Source organism: Lemur catta, chromosome 13 (assembly GCF_020740605.2).
Source record: "Lemur catta isolate mLemCat1 chromosome 13, mLemCat1.pri, whole genome shotgun sequence".
NCBI lineage: Eukaryota > Metazoa > Chordata > Mammalia > Primates > Lemuridae > Lemur > Lemur catta.
This window is the reverse complement of record NC_059140.1, coordinates 52922308-52949054: the sequence shown is the minus strand read 5'-3', so window position 1 is coordinate 52949054 and position 26747 is coordinate 52922308. Positions and strand designations below refer to the sequence as shown.

The 26747-nt window shown below is 37.3% G+C and overlaps 1 protein-coding gene across 1 annotated transcript in view; it reads right to left on the bottom strand.

The window, feature by feature from the left end:
* DIAPH3 (diaphanous related formin 3) overlaps nucleotides 1-26747 on the bottom strand; it is a 445841-nt gene that overhangs the window by 408917 nt on the left and 10177 nt on the right. The window contains exon 2 of the mRNA XM_045566830.1: nucleotides 5470-5502. Within this exon, the coding sequence (XP_045422786.1) occupies nucleotides 5470-5502 (33 nt within the window). The remainder of the gene's footprint in view (nucleotides 1-5469; nucleotides 5503-26747) is intronic.

Genomic DNA, 26747 nt, shown 5'->3' with positions numbered 1-26747 from the left:
GTACCCAAAGGTCAGAGACATTCCTAACCATCTTTGTATTCCTACAACAGGACTAGGCACTCAACAAATGTTTAATGATTAAGTGGTCAAAAGAATGAATAAACAAGTCGGCACACCCTACTACATCTTAGTATATTCAACTCTGAGAGCTCTTGATTTTACTCCCAAATTTCTACTGATTTGAGGAGGAGCTCTCTAAACTATCCCATAAATATTCAAAGATTCTAAGATAGTACTTAAGTGTTACTACTGAAAATCTAAATACAGGAAGTCCTAATTAACTCATTAATGGGCTAAAAAAAGGCCCACCTGACTTAGTAAATAGTTTAAATCTTATAGAACTTGTTTTGATGTATTTTACATTCAGTTGTCCCAGTCCTGGTATGTATACTTTATCTAGAAGAGTATATTTCGAATATATAGTTTTACAGAAAAACCATGGGGAAAAAGGTTTTACTTTTTGATTTATCATTCATTGTTTTTAACTTACCAAGGAAAATATAAAAAGTTAATGAATATGGAAGATAAATTTAAACTGTAGTACAGAAAGCTTTATATCCCACTAGGACAATAAGATAAAATTATTTTAAATAATTCTTCTAGGTTGGGCTCTTACTTTTTTTTAAGCTAATGATTTATGCTGTTACCTGACTTGCAAGTTAGACACAAATTCGGATAATTAAATTCATTTAGCTGGGTACAGTAGCTCATGCCTCTCATCCTAGAACTTTGGAAAGCCGAGGTGGGAGGATCACTTGAGGCCAGGAGTTTGAGACCAGCCTGGGCAACAAAGTGAGACCTTGTCTCTACAAAAAATTAAATTTTTTTTTAAATGTTCATAGCAACTTTACTCATAATAGTCAAAAAATGGAAACAACCCAAACTGTTGAATAGATAAATCAAACAAGGAGCCAGACACAAAGGCAACATACTGTGTGATTTCATCTATGAAATGAAAATATGAAAACTGAACTATAGTTCAGAATGCTGATAAGTGTTTGTCAAGAGCCAGATGGGAGAAGAGAACTGACTGCAAATGGGCACAAAGGGAACCTTTTGGGGTGATGGAAATGTTTCATATCATAACTATAGTGTATACATAATTGTACACATTTGTCAAAATTCAGATTGCACCCTTCAAACTAGTTCATTATACTGTATATAAATCATACTTCAATTTTAAAAAGTATATGTTACTAATCATACAATATCATGAATGCATGGTTTACCAAGCATTTTTACTTAATTTATCCCTTTAACCCAATATCAAGGCTCAAAAGCTACAAAACTTACATAAAGTCATGCAACTAACAAGTGGCAGGGCTGGCACTCTAACCTAGCTTTCCTACATATAACTATGTGCAATAAAGAACAGACGTCAAAAGAAAGACCTCATCACTTCCTCTAGTTTCTGTGTGGGTCATGAAGTCAATTTAGTGGATTAGACCACCGTTTTTTTTAATGAAATGGAGAGGAATGAAGAAAACTGGAAAGAAATAAAAAAGAAAAGATCAGAGTTCATTATGCTTTGAAATGTTAAATATTGGTTATTAAACTTTTGTTTCAACTGAAAAACAGAGTTTGGGGGTTTATGTATACTGGGCTACAAAATAAAATGTATTTCTTACTGTGGGTCCTAATCAAAAAAAGTATGAAAACCACTGGGGCTGACCAAACAAGGGATTACAACTGTAAAGCTGGCTGTCATGAGATAAACAAAGAGATGCAGAAGATCAGTAGAAGTACCGTGCTGCAGACAAGTGTTTGTAAAGGACAAAGGAGAAAGCACAAGTCAAAAACAATTCCTAGACTCCAAAAACACTCAGTGCACACTTGATGGATAATTAAGCATTGTTACATCTACATTTAATTTCTTTCAACTTATCTCTTTCAACTTACCTTCCCTCACTCTAATTCCTCTCAACCTTTTTGCCTCTTTTCAATCCAGGCATAAACAATGGAAGGTTATAAACTAAGCAATGATTTCTCCACCTTTATATTACCCTAGCACCTGAAATGCACTTTATACATAGAGAATGCCCAGATACTTGTAGAATAAACACTACATATAGTCTATTAACTCTGCCTAGGGACCACAACACTATAGTAATCCTATATTACTTTAACAAGACAGTGTCCTGTGAAACTCAACCCTGACAGTAACTCAAGTAATAACCTTGAAATGTGAAGTACTTTTGCAGGCCTTTAACAGAACTTAAAGAGATGTGTTTTTAACATTAATGTTTCCCATGATGTTTCCATTTAGTATTTCTAAAATACTGTTATTCAAATAATTGTATGACTACAGCACAAGGCTATTCTTATACACCTCTCTCAAGTTCTGCCCAAAAAAAGGCTATTCCCATTAAGAAATTCTAAATTAAAAGCACACATGCAATGTTTGTGTTATGAGATGGCAAATTTTAATTAGAAAACATACTGCCAGCACATATCAAAGCATCTGTGGAAAATGCTTCCCGGAGCTCTAACATACCAGAAATAGTTTAAAGAGCCCTCAAAATATCCAGCTACCCTTTCACTTCTCACAGCTTTGTACTGATCTGTACACATCCCCTGGGAGGCTCAGCTCCAAAGGTGTCACACCACCACCACCTCTCTGTCCATACATCAGGAAATATTTTTTAAAAGGGTAAAAAAAAAAAAAAAGACAGAACTGAATGCAGCAGTTCAACATACTTCACCCTTGATGAAACTCACCAAAACTCAAGAGGAAGGGAGAGAAGGCATAATTAGTCCTGCTTTACAAATAAGTGAAAAATGAAATCATTGATTTGCCAAGGTTACAGAGCTAAGATGTAGTAAATTTCTGTATTTCAAGAAGAATCTTCTGATTCTAAATCTAATGCTCCTTCCACATGGCATCAGTCAACAATGAGTAACACAGGATTTATTCTTTAGTGTCTCCTGTTAAAGACAGCCATGCTTCTTCTCAAACCTCTACAATAATGCATCTAGCTGCCTAAATTAGACTACCTACTTGATCTTTCCCTAGATTAACCCCTGGCCTACTCAAGGGACAAGCTGAAGCATAAGATCAGAAGAGAATAGTGAGAGTGAGGAGACACCAGTTTAGTCAGCAAGTCCATGTGAAGAGGGTCAATGAGGAATTCAGGAGAGATGGTCATGTGTACATCTAAGAGGAAAGCAGAAGTGAGGCAACATTCAGTGATCCAGACAGGTGGTCAGAAAGACTGACAGAAGATCTATGTCACAGCTTCCATACCCTGTGCGAAAGGCAAGACTCCATCTCTAGGAAGCTTGACGAGGGCCAAACCAGGCCTAGAGCCAATACCAGGCAGGTTATCAAAGCAGTGACTCTTTCACTTATTCAATGAAAACTGTAACATGCTTCCCATGTGCCAGACAACATTCCAGGTATTAGAAGTATTAATAATAACATATCGTCCCTGCTTTCAAAAGGTTTAAACTAGTAAGAAAGACAGTAAGGGATACACTACTAAAAATATATACTTGGCACTATGGTAACAATCTAAAAATTTTTACTTTACCAAGGCCAGTTGCAAGGATAAGGGGAAAGGTGAGGAATGCGGGCAGGATAGAGAAAGAATTAAGAAAGTCTCCAGTGAGGAATCCAATTATTGATATAAGACAGAGCAACACAGCTTCTGAAATAGCCTATTGAAGCCACTCCATGATTTTGTTTCTAAAACTTAGGGTAAAGATTGTGGGTTGGCAGTGTGCAAAGACAGTCACACAGTGAAAATAAGGGCAGAGTCTGAAAGGGAAAAAAATGCAGTGTCCATAAAATATGAAAAAAACCTCAAAAATATCATCACACAGTATACTATCCAGCAATAAAAGTGAATGAAGTACTGATACATGCAACAATGCGGACGAACCTTGAAAGCATTATGCTAACTGAAAGAAGTCAATCACAAAAGACCACATATTCTATGACTCCATTAATATGAAATGTACAGAATAGGCAAATCTATAGAGACAGAAAGTAGACTGGTGGTTGCCTAGGGCTGAGGGAGTTGAGGTAAAATGGACAAGGACTACTTATAGATGTGAGGTTTCTTTGGAGGCTTTTGAAAATGTTCTAAAATTAATTGCAGCGATTGTACAATTCTTCTGAATATACTAAAAACCACTGAATTATGAGTGAATTGGATGCTACATGAATTATATATCAAAACTGTGACAAATATACCATTGTACGTTCCTATAAAAGCTCAAATACAAAAATTGAAGATGGTTTTATTATCCACCTTAAGAAGCCATTTGCAGGCTAGGTTAAGTCAGCACAGTAAGTGTATGGGATTTGGAGCTACGTGGAACAAGATTCAAGCTACAGCTGCACCACTTGTCAGCTGGGCACACTTGGGCAAGCTACTTATCTAACCTGAGCTTAACATTGTCAGTTATAAAATAAAAACAACATCTACCTTGCAAGGTGAGAAATAAATTACATAATCTAAATAAGTGGTCTGTATTGCTACCATTTTCTAAATGTTAGTATATGAAGAGTAAATGTTATCCAAAAAAATTACGTACATATCCTTTTCTTAGATACTATTCAGAGGAATAAAACATACCAATATTCTAATTCAATTTTTCAAATCATTCTTGTCAAGATCTATGTTTCATTCACCTTTGCAAGTCCACCCTACCCAGGTGCCTAAGATGGAACTTTGGATCAGAGGTGCTAAACATTTTTTTGAGTGTTTATCATGGTCTAGTTACCCTGTTTTGTGCTTGATAGATGATAAAACTGAATTCAAAACGTGGTCAGTGGAGTGCTATGCTTTTTCCTCTATATCATGCTTACATATTTTTCGTATAATTCTTTATTTGGGTTTGTTGTTGTTCTTGCTATTATTCCTTTATTATTAACCACAAGTTACATTCAAAAATATATTTCTCAGAGAAAACTTAACTATGCAAGGATTTGTAATTTCTCAGAAAAATTTGACTCTGTAAGAAGATATAATCTATAAAGTGCTAATTACTTTTAAGAAGCCCTATTATTTTCAACATGAAGAACATATAGTAAAGCATGCCCAGTTTTCTCATTTTTAAGCAAAAATTTAAAAAATATATGCATGGTATTTTAGTCTGGTTTACTTTAATTAGCAACTACATATTTCTGAGAAGCTGACACGTTTTTAGCTATTTTTTCTACCTCTTTTTGAAGTATAAAATTCCTTCCCAAAGAATGAGAGCTGATTTGAATGACTCAAAGTTGACTAACAATTTGTAATTAAACAAATTTTTTAAATTAACATATCAACTATTCCCTTTCACAACTTAAAAGCAACAATTTAATGCATTTTACCAGTTCTGCCTCTTATTTTAGCACTATAAAAACAGTGCATTTCCAATACATGCAGCTTTTAGCAATTTAAAAGGTGTTAGTAAGCATGCCACCAACATAACATAGTTAGTTAAAATTCATAACAAAGAAAATGTTGAGGATAACCTTACCATATCATCCGTCAGCGTCCTAATATTTAAATGCTGCAAATGAAAAAAACCAATCGTGTCAGTAATTTATAAGAGCTTTTTTTAATTTTAGTTAATAGGGTACATTCAAAATTCTACAATGCTAACTTGAATGTAATTAAATTCCTGACAGTCTAATAAAAATGTATCATATATTGTTTTAATCTCTTTCTCAAAAAGATGGACAAAAGTTACCCTGCACGTGGTAGTTTCAAACATTTACTAAAATTTATTGACTTTGTAAACCACACAATCTAGAAAAATAATTTGAGACAATAAATATATTCTCCCAATTAATAGTTTTAATTACTATTAAGTGAGTATACGAACTTAGAACATAATGAATATAAGACTTAAATGATTTTCAGAAAATATTTCAAATTATAAAACACTGAAACTTTAAATTTATCATTAGTATGCAGCATAATAGATAATGAAGTACTTTGCTAGCTTAATTAACTTAAACAATTCTAGTAACGAAGAAGAATGTACTAGAATGACTATTTGCATCTTTAACATCAGCTTGATTTATCACCAGTGGTGACAGTAGACACTTTTCAGTTTCATTGCTAGCTTCAAGAACCCTTTTGCTGATTTCCTTGCCAGACAAACATAAGACCACTTTAAAACGTGAATAAATTAGTTTTCCTGCAAAGTGCAATTCCAAAGAAAAAATAATTATTTAGAAAAAAAAGAAAACACAGAAATCTAAGTTTTATAGATCCCAGAGTAAGGCAAAGTTTTGTATTCAAGTAGCTAGATTCAATTACCAATTCTCTCTCTTATTCATCGAAGCATTATATCTTTAAAAGGGCAGAGAAAGGGTCAAACACATTTTCTAAACAGGAAAACAGGTCTACTCTTTTATAAGTATAAAAGGACAGGTGTTAACAATTATCACCTAACAGAATAAGTGGTACATAGTTAAATTAAACATTTAGTGAACGGAATGAAATTTATCATTCATGTTTGCATACTCAAGCACACCTTTATGCTCATGAATCTACCTCAGTGATGATCCAGATTAAAAATCTGTACAGCGTAAATCACTATCCCAGATTCTCCATCCCCTTTCTTTCACCAAGATGTTCCTTTTTCTAGTGCAAAGGAAAAAAAGTAACTGGAGGAACCTAAAATGAACTGTGTATATGCCAAAGAGAATGTGGCCAGATAAATGACCATGAGCCCACCACTAGGTTAGAGATTGAGCTGCCTGTTAAGTTAGAACTACCCACTTTGACCTAGGAATAAGGAAATAATAATAGTGGATAAACTAAGCGTTAGTGTCTAATACTTGGGTATAAAATTTGCTTTTTATCAATACTATCTTCAGCCTTTGATACTAACAAGTAATGCTTCTTATGGTCCTTATCAGTGAGTATGATCCTGAGCAGGACTGTAAAGTTTCTAAGGCACTTAGGGCCAGAGTGTCACCCCTGAGATCATTACTGGTATTAAACCCACAACTACAGGGCTCTCGAGTTTGCAGAGAAAGGAGCTGGGGAAATGCCTGCATGGGCTCCCTTCCTACGACTGCCTGCTATATATGCACTTTCCTGCCAAGGGAGGTTTCCAGCTCACTGCACTTGGTTAACCACATGTCTTTTTTGTTATTCTAATATCACAAGTATCACCCCAATAACAACTCATATCACTCTTGAAAGGGGTCATTTTAAGTGTCTATGACAAGAAAAGAAGAATGTAGTCAACTTCTGACACAATAGCATGACAAGTGGCCTAATGCTTAAAAAATAAAGCCAAAGAAATCAAGTACAAGGCTGAAATTCTGTTTAGAACAGTATGTAACAATGAAGAGTAAACATCTACTTACACAAATGAAATATTCCCAAAGACCAGTTTGAGTTGCTTCAGGAAAATGCCATAAAAGTGATGTTTAAAAAAAAAAAGAAGAGACAATGAAAATAGAAAAACAATTTTAAGAGAAATAAGAATAGGGCCCATGCAAGATTTATGATCTAAAAACTGCACAGAAGATACAGAAAGTAATAGTATTAGATAGGAAAATAAGAAATATAAATTTCATGAGGTAAAATCCAGAAGATATAAACATCTCAGAGATTCATTTTTATATACCTTCAAAGGCCTAAAATTAGACAGCCTTTTAAATTAGAATTGGGCTCAACTTTCAGGAAAAAAGTAGTCACTGGGGTAAAAACAAGGCAACACAAGGATCCATTTTTGGTCATAGTTTTTTTATATGTATATTCTTAAACTACTTCATTGAGAGTCTAGCTTTTTTTTTTCCCCTAATTAATTTGCTAGAGGCTTGCAGTGTTTTTTAAAATTACATAGGCATGTACATAAGCCCAGTTACAACTTATATTGTTATATGCAATGTTTCACAAAAAAGAACATGTGATGAATCACAACAGAATTATAATGTAAGGGTAGCTAGCTTGCAGGGAGAAATAAGAAAACTCAAAGGGATGTATGTGTGGAAAGTACAACCAAGACTGACAGAAAAGAAAAATGCTAAGGTCAAGTTCATTATTCCTTCTCTTCTGGAGAACACTTACTCATCTCACCACCAGCAAGAGAAGCCAGTAGGAGAGGAAATGACAGCAAATTCAAGGACCCATACAGGACTGGAGATACTGACTAACAGAGTAAACAGCTGGAAAACTGATCTGAGAATGTTTCTTATATCAAAACAGTAAAGTCAGAATAGGTTTCATTTCAAGATTTAGCTTTTGAAGAATAGAGATTACGTAGTTATTTGTTTACACACATGCAATCAAAGAAACCACTAAAGAGGCTAGCATTCAAAATCTGAACAGATCTAAGCACTAGTAATTTCCTAAAAACTGGAATATTCAATCACAGTCTACTTCAAACAAAAGGGGAAAATAAAGAAATAAACACTAAATAGTGAAAAAATGTAAAGATGATATCAAGTAGTACTCTTTTGCAGGATGTTTGAATGTTAATATTAAATTCAAGTTTATCATTAAAAAGTTTACATTATCTCAAGGTCCTGCCTGCTTGGCTTATACACTTATAAAATGGGGACTACCCATTAAATTGAAATTGCTGAGAGAGAGGGAGAAAGGAAGAGAAAATGACTGACATAAAATCCTCAGATAATTCTGTCGGCTTTTAGCCTTACTTCTATAGATACAAAACTATAAGGGTAACATCCTTAATTAAAATAAGAAAAAACTTTATAACACAAAAATATTGCTTTCGTACCGGTACTTGAGGTACTGTTTAAATGTCTGGTTAACTTAACCAAGACACTTAAAAAATGAAGTACTGCTGTTTTATAGCCACCAGCAATGCTCTTTACTATCTTTCAGTTTGGGGAAATAGGAACTGCACACACAACAGTCCAGTTCACGAGTAACCTTTGCTGACATGCACTCCAAGAAGAAAACAGAAACATAAAATCAACTATTAAATGAAAGCAGCTAGGAACACCTTTAAAAATAATAACCTGATAACCACCTTTTGGGATTATATTAATATTTACCCAGTAAAAAGTTAAAAGAATACAGTTTTAGACATATTAACTTTCACACCTGAATGTGACTTTGTGACCTTTAGTTATATTACCTGTCTATGATTCTATAGGTGTTGTTGACGCTTTATGGCACTGGGATAGAACAAAACTAGTGATGATATTTAAATATAAACAGTTCTTTCCACAGGACCACTGGTATTAAAGCACATTAGGGCTCTTTTCGAAACCAAAAACTCACCCTTCTTCCTGTGGTCCTATGATTCTCAACTTGCTAATTCTATTTTCTCCCTAAAAAGCAAGGAGTGCCACATATAGATGGGTAACAATGCTTTCTGCTAATGACAGTTCCTAGGATGAATGGTCAAGAGGGTCACTCTGGAATTGAAAGAGGGGGAAAAAAAAGCTTTTATAGATTTTTCTTCAAAAGAACATAGGATTCAGGGGGGAAAAAGTAGAAACACAGAACATAGGTTTCTATATTCCCATTTAAGCAATGCATCAAAACTCTTATTGAAGACAGTGCATGCTGTCAAAAAATAGATTTAGAGCATTCAGAGCACTGTGCTAAATGCTGTGACTATCAAGAGGTATGTGAAACAGTTACCCCAGTAACTTAGTTTACAAGTAAAGTAGCAAAGTTGGATAAATTATAACATACAAAGCAACATAAAAACCCCAGAGGTCTACAGACAGTGAAAAAGATTACAAACTATAGCCCAAGACTTTTAGCAAATTTTATGTTTTCTTTCATTGGTTAGCAAACTTGAACTAGCAGGCCAGTGGAGCAAAGATCTGTCCATTGATGTCATTAGGAACATGACAGCCACCATCAGATGTCAAGTTAGCAGGCTTGGATTAATTTGTTATTGTCATCAGAGCCAAATATATGGTAACATTTTTAAATAATCTTTGGTTGATACAATTTGATTCTATTAAATTTACATCATTTAACTGGGTCCTTATGAGGAATTATCAACAAGAGGAAAATCTGTAAGATTAAAGCCTCTAAACACACTGACTCAGACACAATTTTCATGAACTGGACCCTCTAGACCGGTTGGTTTTCAGCTTTTTAATGTACATGAGAATCACACGAAGACTTTCTTTCAAAAAACAGATTACAGGGCTTCAGCTTCCCAACATTCAGATTCAGTAGGTCTAAGGCGGGACTTGGAACCTTCATGCTTAAGTGGCCATGCTTGTAATGATGCTGCAGCATGTCCAGGACCATTCAGGAAACCCCACTCCACATTCTATCATTATCAGCCATTAAACATTCTCTCAGCCTACACATGTATGAATTTGTCATCATGTGGCTCACTTTAAAAATTAGATGTCCCTGAAATAAGCCACATAAAGATTATAGATAAGAAGTATAAGAGGATTTCAAAGAAGTGAAAGGCAGGGAGCTAGGATAGTTGGGACAGACTTTACTGCCATGAAGTGACAGGCATCAATTAGTACTGTTTTAAGAAAATTAGACAATGTCTGGTATGTAGGATGAATTACTAATTGCATCATTTATTCAAATGCTTAGTCTATGTCTAACGTAAAATCATTCAATCTCATAAGCATATACTTAGTATATAACTATTGAAGATTGTTCATTATATCAAACCATGACATGATACTATTTGCTTGACAAAATGAGTAAATGACAAGTTATGGACTGACATAGTAATGTTATACCTTAAGGAGAAAATGCAAAAATTAGTCTTAATCACAATCTGTGGCTGACAGTAATATATTGCTCACACTTCTGTTTTAGAATCCAGATTATTCCTTTCCACCAATAATTTATAAATATATATTTCAACCTAATAACATTTCTACTTCACACACCTGTGTTTACCTTAATGTCAACACCAGTTATAAAGACTGTGGAAATTTAATGTAATATTACTACTAATGATGGCACTAAACACACCTACGGAGTCTACCTAAGGATCATCTCCCCAGCAACTACACAACACACATAGATGTGAAAATATTATTCTTCAAGGGCTCCAGATTGAACATCTAAGAAAGGTCCAAAAATAACACTGAAGCTTTCATAGCAGTGAGGACAAGAGTAGAGCTGGCTCTTTGATACTGTACTAAAGAAAAACTTTTAAGTTGATAGCTCTTCATGTGGTGGGTTTTTCAGTCTGAGGTGGAAAAAAGTGAGAGAGGAGATGTTAGGAACAGGTGAGAATTAGGAAAAGCTCTCCAGCCTCTTTTAAACTGTTCATTTTTTTCAAAACAGTAATTCTGCCAACCTTAGAAAGACAAACATACCACCCATTATCCAAGGCTTCTCTTCTGTCATTCACCCAAGAATCCAGACCTCCCTGCTCCATAATTCCAACTTTGTGAAAGGAGAGTCATCAACAGAGAACAGTTTCAGGAAGAGGCATCACTATCACTCAAGTGTCCACAGAAGTTGAGAGAAAATATTCATTTCTGAAAACACAGGAGGGTTTTCAAAAGGATAAAAAGGCTACAACATAGCTGATAGGAAACGACTGCCTCTCTAGAAAAGTCAATTATCATATTGTGGCTTGGAAGTCTAACCTAGATTACACATCACAGCAGGTATACACTTAACAAGTCATTTTTCATTCTAACATAACTCCACAGTCCTTTTTCCTCCAATGAACTCAGTCAATGTTGAGGTAAAATTAAAGAGAAACTACAATGGCTAATTCCAGTAACACAGTTTTAATATCTATTTTAAGATGTTCTCTTCAGCTGTTCCAGTTCTTTTTACCTATACTAAAAGATCAAAAACTCTTTTGTATTATATCCAGGGAAAAGCAATTCAAATCGCTGAACCACTTCATAAGTAGCTTTGGTTCTAGGTTTCTAGAATCCAAGACCTTTTTCATCTGGAGAAGGCTGAAAAGCATTAAAAGTATTTGCTGTAGAGAGTTAAACTGATCCCCAAAGCTCCCAGAATCACTTTGAAGTTTATCCAAATTACCAAATTACTTCTGAGAGTGCCTTAGCCTCCTACATGTCTTGTCCAAGACACAAATTTAGCCTGGATATTCCTGAGGCTAACATAGTGCCACACATTATTTCACATATATCTGAGAAGGATTTTGCTTACATTTCAGCATCACCATAGGGAAAAGAAATTTGGTTAAACCTTTTTAGTGAACAATTTTGGTAAAACAAATCCCATGTTCACACTTTAACCTAATAATTCACTCAGGAAATATGAAATACAACCAAAGGTTCATACGCAAATATGTATCACCAAAGCATTACTTTAAGTAGCTAGAATTGTAGTCAACCTAACATTTCCTAAAACATGAGAAAGATTAAATAAATCAAAGTCCTGCCATATGGACTACAATGACATGAAAAAATGCTTACAATATAGTGATACATGGGTAAAACCATTTAAAATTGCATATGTGAAAGAAAAAAAAAAGAAAACTGCACATGTGGCCAGGTGTGGCGTGACTCATGTCAGTAATTCCAGCACTTTGCAAGGCTGAGGCAGGAGGATCACTTACGCCCAGGAGTTCGAGAACAGACTGGGCAACATGGCAAGAAGCTGTCTCTACAAAAAAAAAAAAAAAAAAAAAAACACAGCTGGGTGTGGTGGTGCACTTGTAGTCCCAACTACTCAGGAGGCTGAGGTGGGAGGATCACCTGAGCCCAAGAGTTGGTGGAGGCTGCAGCTAGCTATGATCATGCCACTGCACTATAGCCTGGGAGACAGAACAAGACCCCATCTCTAAAAAAAAAAAAAAAAAAAAATTGCATATGTAACATAATCCCAACTTCATTACTGTAGAGAAAAAAATTAACAGGAACCACTGTTAATTTTATATATCTGGGTTGTGGAGTTTGGGTCATTTTTTTCATATTTTCATGTATTTTCCCAGTTGTCTAACAATGAGCATATTTATTTTTATGATACAAAAAGCTTTTTTTTAAAGTTACTATGGATAATACTTTTGACACTGAACAGAAACCATAGATTACTTCCTTTTCAAATAAAAAAGTATGTATTAGTAAAAGAAGAAAAAATGAAAATCTAAAAAACAAATACTGTGAGCACAGACTTTTTAATAGGCTGGGCTTTGTGATGCATATTTTCAAGTGTGTCAGAATATATTAAGTATTATTCATTTGTTTCCTAATTCACATATATAAATTAACCAATCTCAAAAAGCTCCTTGGTTCTGTGAATTATTGATGTTGTCACCTGCTACAGACTTAATTCCAAGAAAAATATACGAATCACTACATCACAAGCACAAATCCTTTTGACACAAATTCAATTTCTGTAGCAACAATAATATATTGACTTAGGTTTATTTTTCCATTTTATGACACTTACTAATGGCAGAGATAAAAGAAATCTATCATTTTTCTTTATTGTAAATGTAAACGATACCATGCCATCTTGAGAAAGTTAAGGTAAATACCACTCACTAGATAATCTCTTAATGTGAATGAGGACATGATACCAAAATATAAGAAACAAAATATAAGACTTATGATTTTTCAAGCTCATAATCCTAATTGTTTTTTTCTAGTACACGGTATAATTAGGCTACCAACATGCGCAAGACACTACATTAAATATGAAGAGGACCAACTCTCTGCCCTTAGGAGCTAATAACCAAAAGAACTGGCAAGATAAGTAAGCAAATAATCAAAATGCAAGACAATGAGATGAGCACCATAACAATGTATTCAATGGTAATTCAAAGAAAAGCCTCTACCTGTTAATTATATATGCTTAAATACATGCTAATTAACATGCAAACATTACAGCAATGATCTAAGACTAAAGTCAAATACACTTTTAGCCATGATTCAGGTATAACTTGTAATATAGAATTTGTTCTTCTTAGAGAAAGAGATTCCTAAAATATTCATTCATTCATTCATGCAACAAATATTTATTATACATTACAGCATTCTTGACAAGGGATATATAAATAAATACAACAAAGATTTTTGCCCTAAAGGAATTTATCTTCTATTGGGAAAACATATGATAAACACACTAAGTAAATTACTTCTTTAGTTAGGATGTTAGAATGTGATGAGTGTGCCCTGATAAAAATGAAAAGTATTTTGCAACACTTTGGATGGAACTGGAACCCATTATCCTAAGCGAAGTATCTAAAGAATGGAAGACAAACACCACACGTACTCAATATTAAATTCGAACTAACCGATGAGCACATGTGCACAGAGGGAAATAAAACTCAGTGGAAATCAAGCAGGGGGGAGGGTGAGGTAGGTGAGGAGGAGAAGGTTAAATACCTACTTAATGGGTACAATGAACATTATCTAAGTGATGGGCACACATATAACCCTGACTCAAGCACAGCAAAAGCGATCCATGTAACCAAAACATTTGTACCCCTGTAATATTTTGAAATAATAATAAAAAACAGTCAGCTGTGATGACACCACTACACTCCAGCCTGGGCAACAGAGAAAAACCCTATCTCTAAAAAAATAAAAACGTAAAAAATAATTAAAATTAAAATGTAAGCCTCTCAAAAAAAAAAATAGTAGTTAGGCCAAGATGGGCCTGGGATGCAGGGCAGAAGGGTTTGCAGTTGCAATTTTAAATATGTGGAATTGGGGTAGGCATAGGCCCCATTGAGAAAGTGGTGTTTGAGCAAAGAGCTGCAAGTTGGCTAAAAAGTCATCTACACGGATGGAACAGGGGCAAGTGTTTGTGACAGAAACAAAAGCCAGAACAAGCTGTCAGAAGTATGTCTGATGCCCAAGAAATAAGGAAGCCCGTGTGGCTCCAGCAATACAAAATGAAGTCAGAGAGAAGAAAAAGAAGGTAGATCAGTCCCAGACCATTTTACATTTTAAGGACGTGGGTTTTTATTCTTCTGAATAGTCACAAATATGTTGTAAGTATAAAAACATTATAAATAATCAACTTACACAGTAAATAATAGTCAAATCAGCATGTTATGCGAGTTACATGGGGAGGAGGAAAGGTCTGTACTCAAATAATTATTTATTTCAGGGCCCTTTTAGTGGCTTGTTTGGTTATGGGGCAAGGAGGCATATTCTAGAAGGTATTATATTCGAAATACTCCCAAAACACTGTAAAGCTAATAAAGGCAATTTTTAGACAAACTCAGTTAATTCTATCAATTATTTTTTTAAATACAGAATTAGGCCAGAGGGTGGAGGAGATAGCCAGACATGTTTGGAGAAAAGAGGGTGAGGGGAAAAAACTTCCTTACAACTGTTTAAAAATAACCCCAAGGATTGTCCCCAGGGGCTATCCCTCAGAGGTCTGCACACAGATGGGACAGTGCTCCTCAGACACAGGGACCCTCACCGGCACCAGCCTCATGGCTCCTCCTCCAGCTCCTATGATCAAGGGACCCCTTTCCTTCCTAGTAATTTCTGGGTTACCTCAGCATCTCCAACTTGCCCTTTCCCTTTCAATACTCTTCAAAGTGATCCCCACGTTGAATTGCCCATGGTTTCTATTTCCAGTCTGGGCCTTGGCTGCGACGCTGCCCCAGTCCCTTTCCACTCAATATCCTGCTCACACTGCTTCGGGTACCCTATACATCCTCCTACTCACCTTTCAAATGCTGCCTGCTTCAGGAAGGTTCTCAAACCTTCCCAGCATCAAACACGCCCCTCCTGGGACTCATATCCTGCCTTGTGCCGTGGCATAATAATGGAGTAACAAGCAGAGGTGAACAGCCTGGGCTCTGGAAGCAAACTCACCTGGATTGGAATCTAGCTCTGATATCGATCACCTGTGTGACCTTGGGCACTTGACCCCCTCTGAGCCTCAGTTTCTCATCTGTACCATGAGGCTAACAAGCATTTGTCCTCATACGCTTAATAGAAGATTTAATGGAAAAGGCCATGCAAAGTACACAACATACTACACCTGTGGTTAGGAGGCTTTAAATGTTACTCTGCTTGTTTCTCATTAACATGCTCATAGGCATCACCTTGGTTCAGATCATAATTGTTATCATTGTCCTCATGACTACCCCCCCACAGTCTCCTCCCTGGAAAGCTGGGGCCCCGGAATCATTGTCTAATCCATTTAAATCCATGTCATCTTCCCCTCTGGGCTTTTTGTCATGGTCATTTTGCCAGTAGCTCTATTTTGCTGGATATCAGTTATACTGGACTGTCCTCTTTTCAGCAAGGGCCTCTCATGTGTTATATTTCTTTGGGGCTCAAATCTTGGGGTTGAGAACTTTAAGCAGTGAGTTTCCTAATGACATCCCCAGAGCCCACGTGTTGCCTGGGCCTCAGGAGAATAAAAGTCTGATGGATGAACGAGATGTGAAGTAAACAGACTGAGAAGCTATTGCACATATAAATTTATAGCAAGGGTGGATCAACCTGAATCGTTATCAAAAAATGATGATCCCACCTATGTCTCACCATAGCCTTTTTGTCACAATTCCCTTGAGTCCCTGATCACTGTTTGTCTTGCAGTTTTTGTGTATGTACCACCATCTTTTTTTTATGCAGCAGGTACCATGTTTTGTTTAAATTCAAATCCCTAGACCTACCACAGTGTAGGGAACATTTTAGACCACTGGTTTTCAACCTGATCACCGTCTTTTCAACCTGACTACACATGAAAATCACTTGAAAGTTTGTTTTCTTTTCCTAATAGAGATGCCTAAGTAATAACTCAGAACTCAAAGGTGGGGCCTGCCACTCTAACGTGCATGGTTACAAACCACTAAGGCAAACTATTTTAAATTCAGTCTTCTAGCATTACACTTCCAGTCTTCTAGTACCAAAACTATCATCAAAAAATCTCCAAAGATCCCCCCACGTAAATATGGCTAGACGTCTGTTGGTTTGTCTGCTTGGTGTGCACCACCCCTTCTCTGCAAATGCCTGTGCCATAAAGGTGGGACCAGCAGCCTTCATTGTTTCTTGTAAGCCAGCCCTGGCCACAACAGAACGCAATGCAGGATAAAAACCCAAGCAGAGCCAATCAAATTCTCACTCTCCCAGAAATCTGGAATTGGAATTCAGAAATGAAAATCAAGCTCTGCTCTTGCATAGACCAAGGGCATATGTGTATATCTGGAATTGTGGGGCTCTAGACTTGGCTGTGTGAAGGTCAAAGCAGTGGAAGTCACACTAGGCAGAGATACAACAGTGGAGCTAATGCCTAACGAGAAGCAAAATGACACTGTATGGCCTCAGAGGGAGAGAGAATGAGAGAACCTGCCAGTTTTCACTTCTTGGTTTCAGTCCCTCACGAGGGCCAGCCACACTTACTGTTCTTGATTCCAGGAACTACCTGTGTGTCTTCACAATCTCTCCTTTCAGACTTAAATTAGATATTGTATGAAGGTCTGTTCCTTTAAGCCAAATGGGCCGTGGCTGAGACAGAACCTAAGATTGCAAAATGGGTCCCCAGGTAACCACATGACATAGCCCACGTTATCTTCATTACTACCATCACTTAATGGGCACTTTACAGTTACTAATGTACCCAACAATACTATCAATTAGCTATTATCTCCATCTTAGAGATCAGGAGATTGAGTGGCAAAGAAGTGACTTGCCAGAGATGGTGAGTGCCCAAGCTGGGAATGGAACCTTGCTCATTCTGACTCAAAAACCCAGGCTCATTCTCCTTCCCTTTCCTCAGTCTCTACTATGATGATGGGACAGCCAAATGAAGCAGTTTCTGAATTAGTTACAGGGCAAAGAAATCTGAAAATGAAATCTTAACAAGAAAGATGAGCATAATTCCAATTGGATGATTATTAAATGGTAACAACACTCACTACAAAGCCATACCTTAAAACTTCAGATGAATGAGTATGGATGGGGAGAAGGGGGTTGGAATTTTTATAAATTATACATGAAATCAACCATGTATTTCTAATAAAGATACATGGCCTGCTAGGGAATTTCCTCCTTTGTTTTTTAAAGCTGTTCTCAAGTATAAGTATACAACAGAAATGTAAGGAATGGTTGTTTTTGGTTTTTTTCAGAGAAGGTCGGACTCCCTGGGCTCAAGTGATACTCTTGCCTCAGACTCCTAAGTAGTTAGGACTACAACAGGCATGTGCCACCAAGCCCAGCTTTGAATACTCTTTTATTTCACATTTATAGATATTTTTTAAAACTGCAATACATACCACAAGTCTTACAAACCATGCCCTTCCAATTCAGACTTAAATTAATGCCAAAATTATTTGCATTCCAATGTCACTCAAAAAAAAAAAAACAGCTCAAGTCAGAAATTACTCAACAGCTAATTAAAGAAATTTTAATTGTTTTAACTATTGATAAAGTTTGAATTTTTCTAAATAACTGAATTACCACTAAGTTTTCTTGCATAATTTGATAACTACCCTCTAAATTGTTTTATCACTTAAAAAGAGTCAAAAGATGATTGCGTATTTACAAAATTAACATCTGAAAAACAGAAAAAGAGCACAATTCAAGCTTTTTCATGCAGTTCCAGGACTATGCATAAAATGTGGGTTACACTTTACATTTCTTTTAGAAACACTAATCAAACAGGATATAGTTACTGAGCATCTAAGCTAGTGAGCCAGTAGGCTAAGGCTGGGATATAAAGACCTATATAAAATACAGCACCTGCCCTAAAAGTTTATAATCCAATAAATTCTAGAGGAAAAATAAATAGCCTGAGTCACTTATTTTCCCTTTTTGGCTATTCAAAAAAATAATATAACATTAGTAACTGTCCCCCAGGACTAAACATACTGAAAAACATGGTTTCCTCACCTTAATACTTTCCTTTAAACTCATTATCCAAAGGAATTTGGGAAATTTGGAGATAAATCCTAGAATGAGAATAGATAGAGAGCAGCCCAATACCATACTAAACTTGCACTGTGTCATATGACAACACAGTGAAATTACAACATAAAACATTCTATGTCACCAGTTTGGTTATAAACACACCAATTTCTGTAGTCAAGCCACAGGCTCAAGCAACTGCAGCCTAATTGTCTTTGGCAATCTTCCAACACCAAAGTAGACTTCCAAAGTAGACTTTAGCAATGACCCCCTCTAGCAATAATCCAAGCATATCTGTATAGGACTTTTAAAGGTACAGTAATAAGGCTTGCATGGTAGCTCACGCCTGTAATCTTAGTACTCTGGGAGGCCAGGGCAGGAGGATAGCTTGAGGTCAGGAGTTCAACACCAGCCTGAGCAAGAGCGAGACCCCATCTCTACAAAAAATACAAAAATTAGCTAGGCATGGTGGCATGCACCATAGTCCCAGCTACTCAGGAAGCTGAGGCAGGAAGATCGCTTAAGCCCAGGAGTTCAAGGTTGCAATAAGCCCTGATGAGGCTGCACTCTAGCCTGGGTAACAGAGTGACAACATCTCAAAAAAAAAAAAAAAAAGTACAATAATAGTTTTATGTTGATTATCGCACCATTCGAGCACACTAATAAAACAAGTCAACGAAGTTTTAAGAAGTCAGCAGCTGACAGCTGCAGAAGGTATGGGAAAGTACCCAATGATCCTACCAACTAGTGTAAATGACTAAGGACCACATATCTTGCAAGGATAGGAAAGTACTTCTCCTGTGCTTATTTCTGTCATCACTGATGTTGTTTTGCTCATAAACTTATCACTGTGGATAGCTCCAGAGGTTATGAGGGTGTATCATCTTTGCCAGAATAATGTCCATGTTATCTGGAAGGGGTAAATCATCACAGTATCAGAAGGCAGTCTATAGGAAACACCTGACTTAAGGTGTAGATTCCAAGGGCCATAAGGCAGTTCCTTTGAACATCAGTGTTAGCCAATGTCTGTTGGCTGAAAGAGAACTAGGGAAACAAAAAATGCTGCTAGAGCACCATAGGGAAATTCTCCCCATGTGTCCTCAACATGTGCAAATTTCTATTTGCACAGCAAAGGGAAAGTCACTGGGGAAAAAATAGCCATTTTTGGAAGACTGAGGAACCAAGGTTCTGAAGCATAGGAGATTGGGACAAAAAAGGTAAATTTGTTCAACAGTTACTTGGTACCTGTTTGGAACTAAAGACTCAAATAAGGAAAATTTCCTCCTCATCCTCCCTCATTCCCCCCGCCACACACACACACCTGTCAGTCTAGTAAGACTAACGGAAACTTCAATTTGTAAGGTACAGTACAGTGAGATGAGTGCTACAACAGCTCCTGGTCTAAGCATTCCAGGAGAGCTGCTTAAGCATACCAGGAAGACCTCAGGGTCCAGATTCACTTCAAGCATTGCACAGAGGACAATGCAATGGGCCAAACCAACAATAGAGGGAAAGCTTCCCCAACAAGAGATCTAGCTTGTAAAAATACACTACTTGCACACTAAAAACTAGGTGAAAGAAGACAAAAAGAATGAACTAATGGATAAATAAATACATTGCAATCATGTAGGAACCTACGAAGAATTTGTAAGGATGAAGAACTGGATTCAGGTGGAAAGTGAAGGGTTCAGTTCTTTTGGGTGTTGGGACTCAGAAAATACCCCAAAATGAAGGCCTCAGAAGCCGCCTCTTGCTTCTGAGCAAGTATTTCTCTGAACTTCTCCTCCCCTCCTGTCTCTCAGTACCACTCTCCCCCAAGAGTAGCCATGGAAACTAGAATCCCTCTTACTCAAGGTGGGTTATAGAAACCAGAACCCCTTTTCCCCAAAACCAGCCATAAAACATAAAATTATTACTCTAACTTCCCCTCACCACCAGCTTTCTTTGTAAAAATTGGCCATAAAGAAATCATCTGACCTACTTTGTTTGACTGTAGGTCATAAGACCCCCATTGCAGAGAGGACCCTGCCCCACACCCAGAAGGAAGGAATGCTCAGAGAAGCCGAGAAGAGTCTAGACAGACAGGCCTTGCTGAGTTTCCTCACTCAGTCTATTAGCATTAAATCATACCCTTTTTGTACAATCACATTTTTACATGACTATCCATACTTTGTTAAACCTAAGTATAATAAAAATGGACATTATGGTGGCTCACGCCTGTAATCCTGGCACTCTGAGAGGCCAAGGCAGCCAGAGGATCACTTGAGGTCAGGAGTTTGAGACCAGCCTCAGCAAGAGTGAGACCCCCATCTCTACTAAAAATAGAAAGAAATTAGCCAGACAACTAAAAATAGACAAAATTAGCCAGGCATGGTGGCACACACCTATAGTCCCAGCTACTCAGGAGGATGGCTTGAGCCCAGGAGTTTGAGGTTGCTGTGAGCTGATGCCACGGCATTCTAGGCCAGGCAAGAGAGTGAGACTCTGTCTCAAAAAAAAAAAAAAAAAAAGAAAAAGGGACAATTTCCCCTGTAGCTTTGGGTCGTCAGTTTGAAGTCTCCCATGTACATATATTTATACCTTTTCTCCAATTAATCTGCCTCTTCAGTGATTTTCAGTGAATCTCCAGAGAGAGAGCGAAGGTGATGCTTTCCCTTCACTCGTAGTTGGGCAAGGACAAAATCATTAATGGACAAAATCATGCTACTTGGCCTTTAAACTGGACACGATGGAGGGGAGAAACTGAAGGGTTTTAGGCAGTTTCCATAATCACACTTATGTTGCCAAAAAATTGTTTTGGCAGCAATGTGGTGGATGAAATAAAATAGGCCCAAGAATCAGAGCCAAGGAAATGAGTCAGGAAGCTGCTGCAATAATCCAGCAGAGAGATGGGAGATGAATAAGGTCAGGGACAGAGGGTTACAGAACAGGAGCATGCTCTAATAAGTACCCCAGGAAGCACAATCAAGGTTACTGGGTGACAAATGGATATGGGAGTTAAAGATCAAGAAGTGCAGAATAAATCTGAGGGTAAAATGATGACATTCACTCAGAGAATACAAAAGAAAAAAGTTTGTGTGGAAGGAGATAGTAAGTTCAAATTGAGATATGGCAAGTTTGACGGACCTCTAATCCATTCATGTAAAATAAGTTGAATATTTTGGACAATACTTCAAAGAAGAATCCTAAAATACAGATAGAGTTTAAGAAGTTACCAACATCTAGATCTGAGCTATCCAATATGCTAGCCATTACCCACATATTGCTATTTAAACATAATTTAATTCAAATTAAATCAAATTAAAAATTCAGCTCTGGTAGCACCAGCCACATTTCAAGTGCTCAAAAGCCACATATAGCTAGTAACTATCAAACTGAACACAACAGGACAAACATTTCCATCATCTCAGGAAGTTCTATTAAAAAGCACCGATGTAAATGGTAGTAAAAGCTAAAGAAATGGATGAATTCATGTTGGATGGAGGTATAAAGGAAAAAAAAGAAGATGAAAGGGACAGTACTTGGAAACACTAATTTTAAAGGGTGGGAAAGGGGTGAGCAAAGATTAGGAGAGAAGAACACGTCCAGCCCAAGGTTTCAATAAGCGAGGGGTTAAATATTAATATGTTGAAGAAGTAAGATGAAGCTTAAAAACTCAGCCACTGGGTTTGGGATTTGTTGATCTGCTAAAGCAACTCCAGAGGAATGACAGAAGCAAAGGCAAGGTTGAGGAACCAATGGGAGATGGCTCACCCCTCCTTTCTGAATGTACCCTACCCCTTACCGATGCTACCATAATAGCAGCAACAGGCTAAGAACTATTTAGTACAGCAGTCCCCAGGTTGCAGATGACCTGACTTAAATGGCGGTGTTCGCTACTTACCAATGGGCTCCCAAGGCTCCCCGTAAGGATAATTTATAATTAAATAATTAAATTAATAACCCGGGAACTAGTTTCTTCCGCACATGTAAACAAACCCTCATGGCATAAGCGGTTTGTTGGCACAGCATCCTTACACTAGTGGTTAGTCTCGTTGCTTGTACAGTCACTGACACACAGCATCACTTTTGTCTTAACTTTTTTATTTTATTTTGTGAGTCTGTGTTTATCCTTATGACCATACATCCAAAGCGAAAGTCCACTGCAAGTCCAGGTGAGCCAGCAGCAAAGAGAAAGGTGATTACGATGGAAACAAAAGTAGAAATAATGAAGCGTTCGGAGAAAGGCAGACGCCATCATTCACAGGGAAAGCACTAGACTTCAGTCGCTCAACTATCGGAACAATTATAAAGGATAAAGTGAGGACAATGGAACATGTGAAAGACAGTCCTCCAATGAAACCATCAACTATTACTAAGCAGCATAGTGGATTAATTATTGAAATGGAAAGATTATTATTGATTTGCATGCTTAGAAAGTGAAGGTAGTTGTGATGAGGAATTTGTTGCAAGTAAAGGTTGGTTTAATCATTTTTAAAAATAGGGCAAATATGCATAATATTAAACTGCAAGGGGAGGCAATGCCAATGTAGCTGTAGTAACTAAATTTCCTGAAATGTTGAAGAAAATTATTGAAGGGGGGGTTATTTGACAGAACAAATATTTAACATAGATAAAAGTAAATTGTCCTGGAAAAAAATGCCTAAAAGAACTTACTTCTTGAAAGAAGAAAAAATTGCTCCAGGGCATAAAGCAGCAAAGGACAGACTAACCTCATTGCTAGGGGAGTATTGCATCCGGAGATTTAAAGCTCAAGCCTTTGCGTGTTTACTCTCCAAAAATCCAAGAGCACTACACCGAATTATTAAAGCAGCTCTTCCCATTATTTGCAAGTCAAATTTAAGGGCCTAGGTCACACTTGCCATGTTTGAAGACTGGTTCTTGAACTGTTTTATTCCTGCTGTAGAACGTTATGATTTGGAAAAGAAAATTCCCTTTAAAATTCTGCTTGTGCTAGACAATACTCCAGGACATCAAACATCTGTAGATGACCTTCACCCTAATGTAAAGGTCGTGTTTTTACTACCCAACACTACATCTTTACTATAGCCAATGGACCAGGGAGTTATTTCTGCATTTAAGGCTTATTAATATACTTAGAGCATACATTCTCACAAGCAGGCAGGGCTACAGAAGATGATATGATGACCTTGAGAGAGTTCTGGAAGAATTATAACACTGATGATGCCATCAAAAAACATCACAGATTCTTGAAGGAAATGAAGCAATCAATAACAAAAGGGGAATAGAACAAACCACGTCCTCACTTTGATGATTTTCATAGCTTCACAGAAGAAGACATCTCTGAAAACAGAAAAGTTGTGGTGGATAGTGGCAATGCGCTGCAATTGGACATCGGTGAAAATGTCATCAACTTACTAGAGTCCCAATCACAAGAATTAACCAATGAAAGACCTTATGGAGATAGAGAAGCAGCTGATAGAAACATAAGAATGTGAAGAATCAGAAAATCCAGAGCCAAGAAAGTTTACAACAAAAGAATTAGCTGAAGCCTTTTGTCTCACTGAAGCAGGATTTGCTAAGCTTGAGGCGCAAGATCCTAACATTGAGCAGTTCACAAAGGTTTACTGTGCAGTTATTGAGAATATCAGCTGCTACAAGGCCATTTATGATGAAAAAAAGAAAAAGGCTGTGCAGACAACCCTAGATACCTTTTTCAAGAAACCGACTTCAGTGGTGAGCGTCCCTCTCAGGCAACAGAATCAAATCCTAATTCTCCAGCACCCACTCCATCCTTTCCAGCACCATCTCTATCATCACCCTCCAATTAATGTTACCTACCTTCTGGCCTCAAAAACGCCCCTTCCAGTCAGTAAGCAAGACATTGATGCAACATTAGGTGAGCATTAACCCTTAATAGTCCTTTTTGAAATCTCTCCTATCTCCTATCAAAACTTTTTGTATGAGTTTTTCTGTTTTGTTTATTTGAATTAAAAGAAAGAGCACAATCATTTCTGTAACTTATTATTACAGTACAGGGATATTATTATTTTTATTATCATTACTGTATTGTACTGTATTATTACCACATATGAGCCATTATAATAGTTATTATTATTATTACCATATATGCACTGTTCATCAAGGATCCCAGTTACATACAAACTTGACCTAAAAATGTACTCAGGAAGATATCTCATCTGTAACGGGGGGGGGGGGGGGGGGGGGGGGGCGCTTGCCTGTTAACCTCCATTATAACACATCAAATCATCACATCTAACCTATAATATAGCTACTATTGTTCCTACTTCACTGATGAAGAAACCAACAATAAAAACAGTAATTATCCAAAGTCACACAACTACCAAACAGCAGACACCAGTATTGAAGCCCAGGTTAACTCCACAACCTGAGTTCTTAAAGATCTCACAGCATGGTCTCCCCTCTTTCCCTATACCAGAGTGAATGTGAGCTTCTTGAAGTCAAGGACCAAATTGTATCCACCTGTGCTACACTTGGTATACAGGGCATTCAAATATTTACTGAATAAATGAAAACAACTACTTCACAGAAAGCAGCTAGAAGGGAAGGAAGCAGAGCATGGTATTCAGAGGGGCAAAAGGTCATGGGAAAGTTAAGAAGGAGTGTTGTCTGGTTTTCCTTATGCTTTTTCTTTTACAATGAAAAACATTTAAGCATTCTTGTAGGATGATGCCTGTAAAGAGTGAAACATCAGGAACAGGGCTGGGTCAAGAATAGTAGTAAAGGGATTAACCTTGAACAAGAAAGCAGATACTCCTGTGGATATTGGAGGAGAAGAATGAAGAATGGTTGCAGATACAGATGATTACAGCAAGTTCAAGCAAAATGGCCTTTATTTTCTTTCTGAAAAAGGTGTCAAGGTGAGTGCTAAACGTCAGGAGTAACCATCTCTAAGATCTATTAAGTGAATGCCATGGTATGTGCCCATGTGGGGAAAAAACTGAGTGCCTGACACATACACACAAAATATCAAGAAGGATAAAAAAGAAAATAATAAATGTCATCATTGTTTCTGTAGAAAGGAGGAGAACAGAGATCTTAATTAGCAGTCTGGGAGAAAAGGGAGGCTTAGTGAATTTTACTTCATACTCTTACACTGTTGGACTTTTTAAGAGGTGCAAGCATTACTTTTTCAATTTAAAAAACTATTTACAACAAAAAAGAATCAGGCCCATAGATGAGGTAGAAAGAGTGATAAAGGTTTAGCATAAATGTTGAGAGAAATTAAAAAGGAGGTGACCAAAGGGCTAGTTAAAAGTCAGGACTCTGGAGCCAGACTGCCTGTGTTCATATTCATCCTGCCCTATTCCCAGCTGTGGCACCTCAGGAAAATTTCCTAACCTCTCTGTGCCTCAGTTCCATCCCATACAAAACAAGGGTAGGGAGAGTACCTACTTCAAAGCAATATGTGAGGAGTAAGTGATTAAAATAGTACCTAGCCCACAGTAAGAGCTGAATACATGTAGTTATTGTAATGATGACTTTCTAGTCTAACAAGCCCATTGTAAGAGCTGAATAAATGTACTTATTGTGATGATGATTTTCTAGTAGCACCGAGGACATGGGATACCTGATGTCTAAGGGCATCAGTTCACACAGCTGGGAAGGGCTGCCACCAGGATGCAGCAGTCCAGTTAAGCCACAGAGAAACCTGCCAGGTTGCTCCAGGCTTGGAAATCTAAGGCAATTAGACAAGGAGGACAAAGGTCCTATTATTTATTTATATTCTACCTTCTGTGAGGTTTGAGGAAGGGAGGAGTTTGAAAGCATCCTGGTTCAAAAGCAGCTCCAGGGTTACTTCTGTGGAGCAAATGTTGGCAGCAGGAGGCAGAGAAAGAGAGGCAAGCTCAAGGGGCTGGAGGACTAGATGAAATAGAAAGGGAGGGAATATGTCCAGGGACCAAACCTCTTGTTGTGTGACCCACTCCAAGAAGGGCAGGGTCCCTGGACACAGTCCCAGTGTCCAGCAGGAAGGAACCAGTGAGGAGAGAGGGTGGTAGGAAGCAGGAGA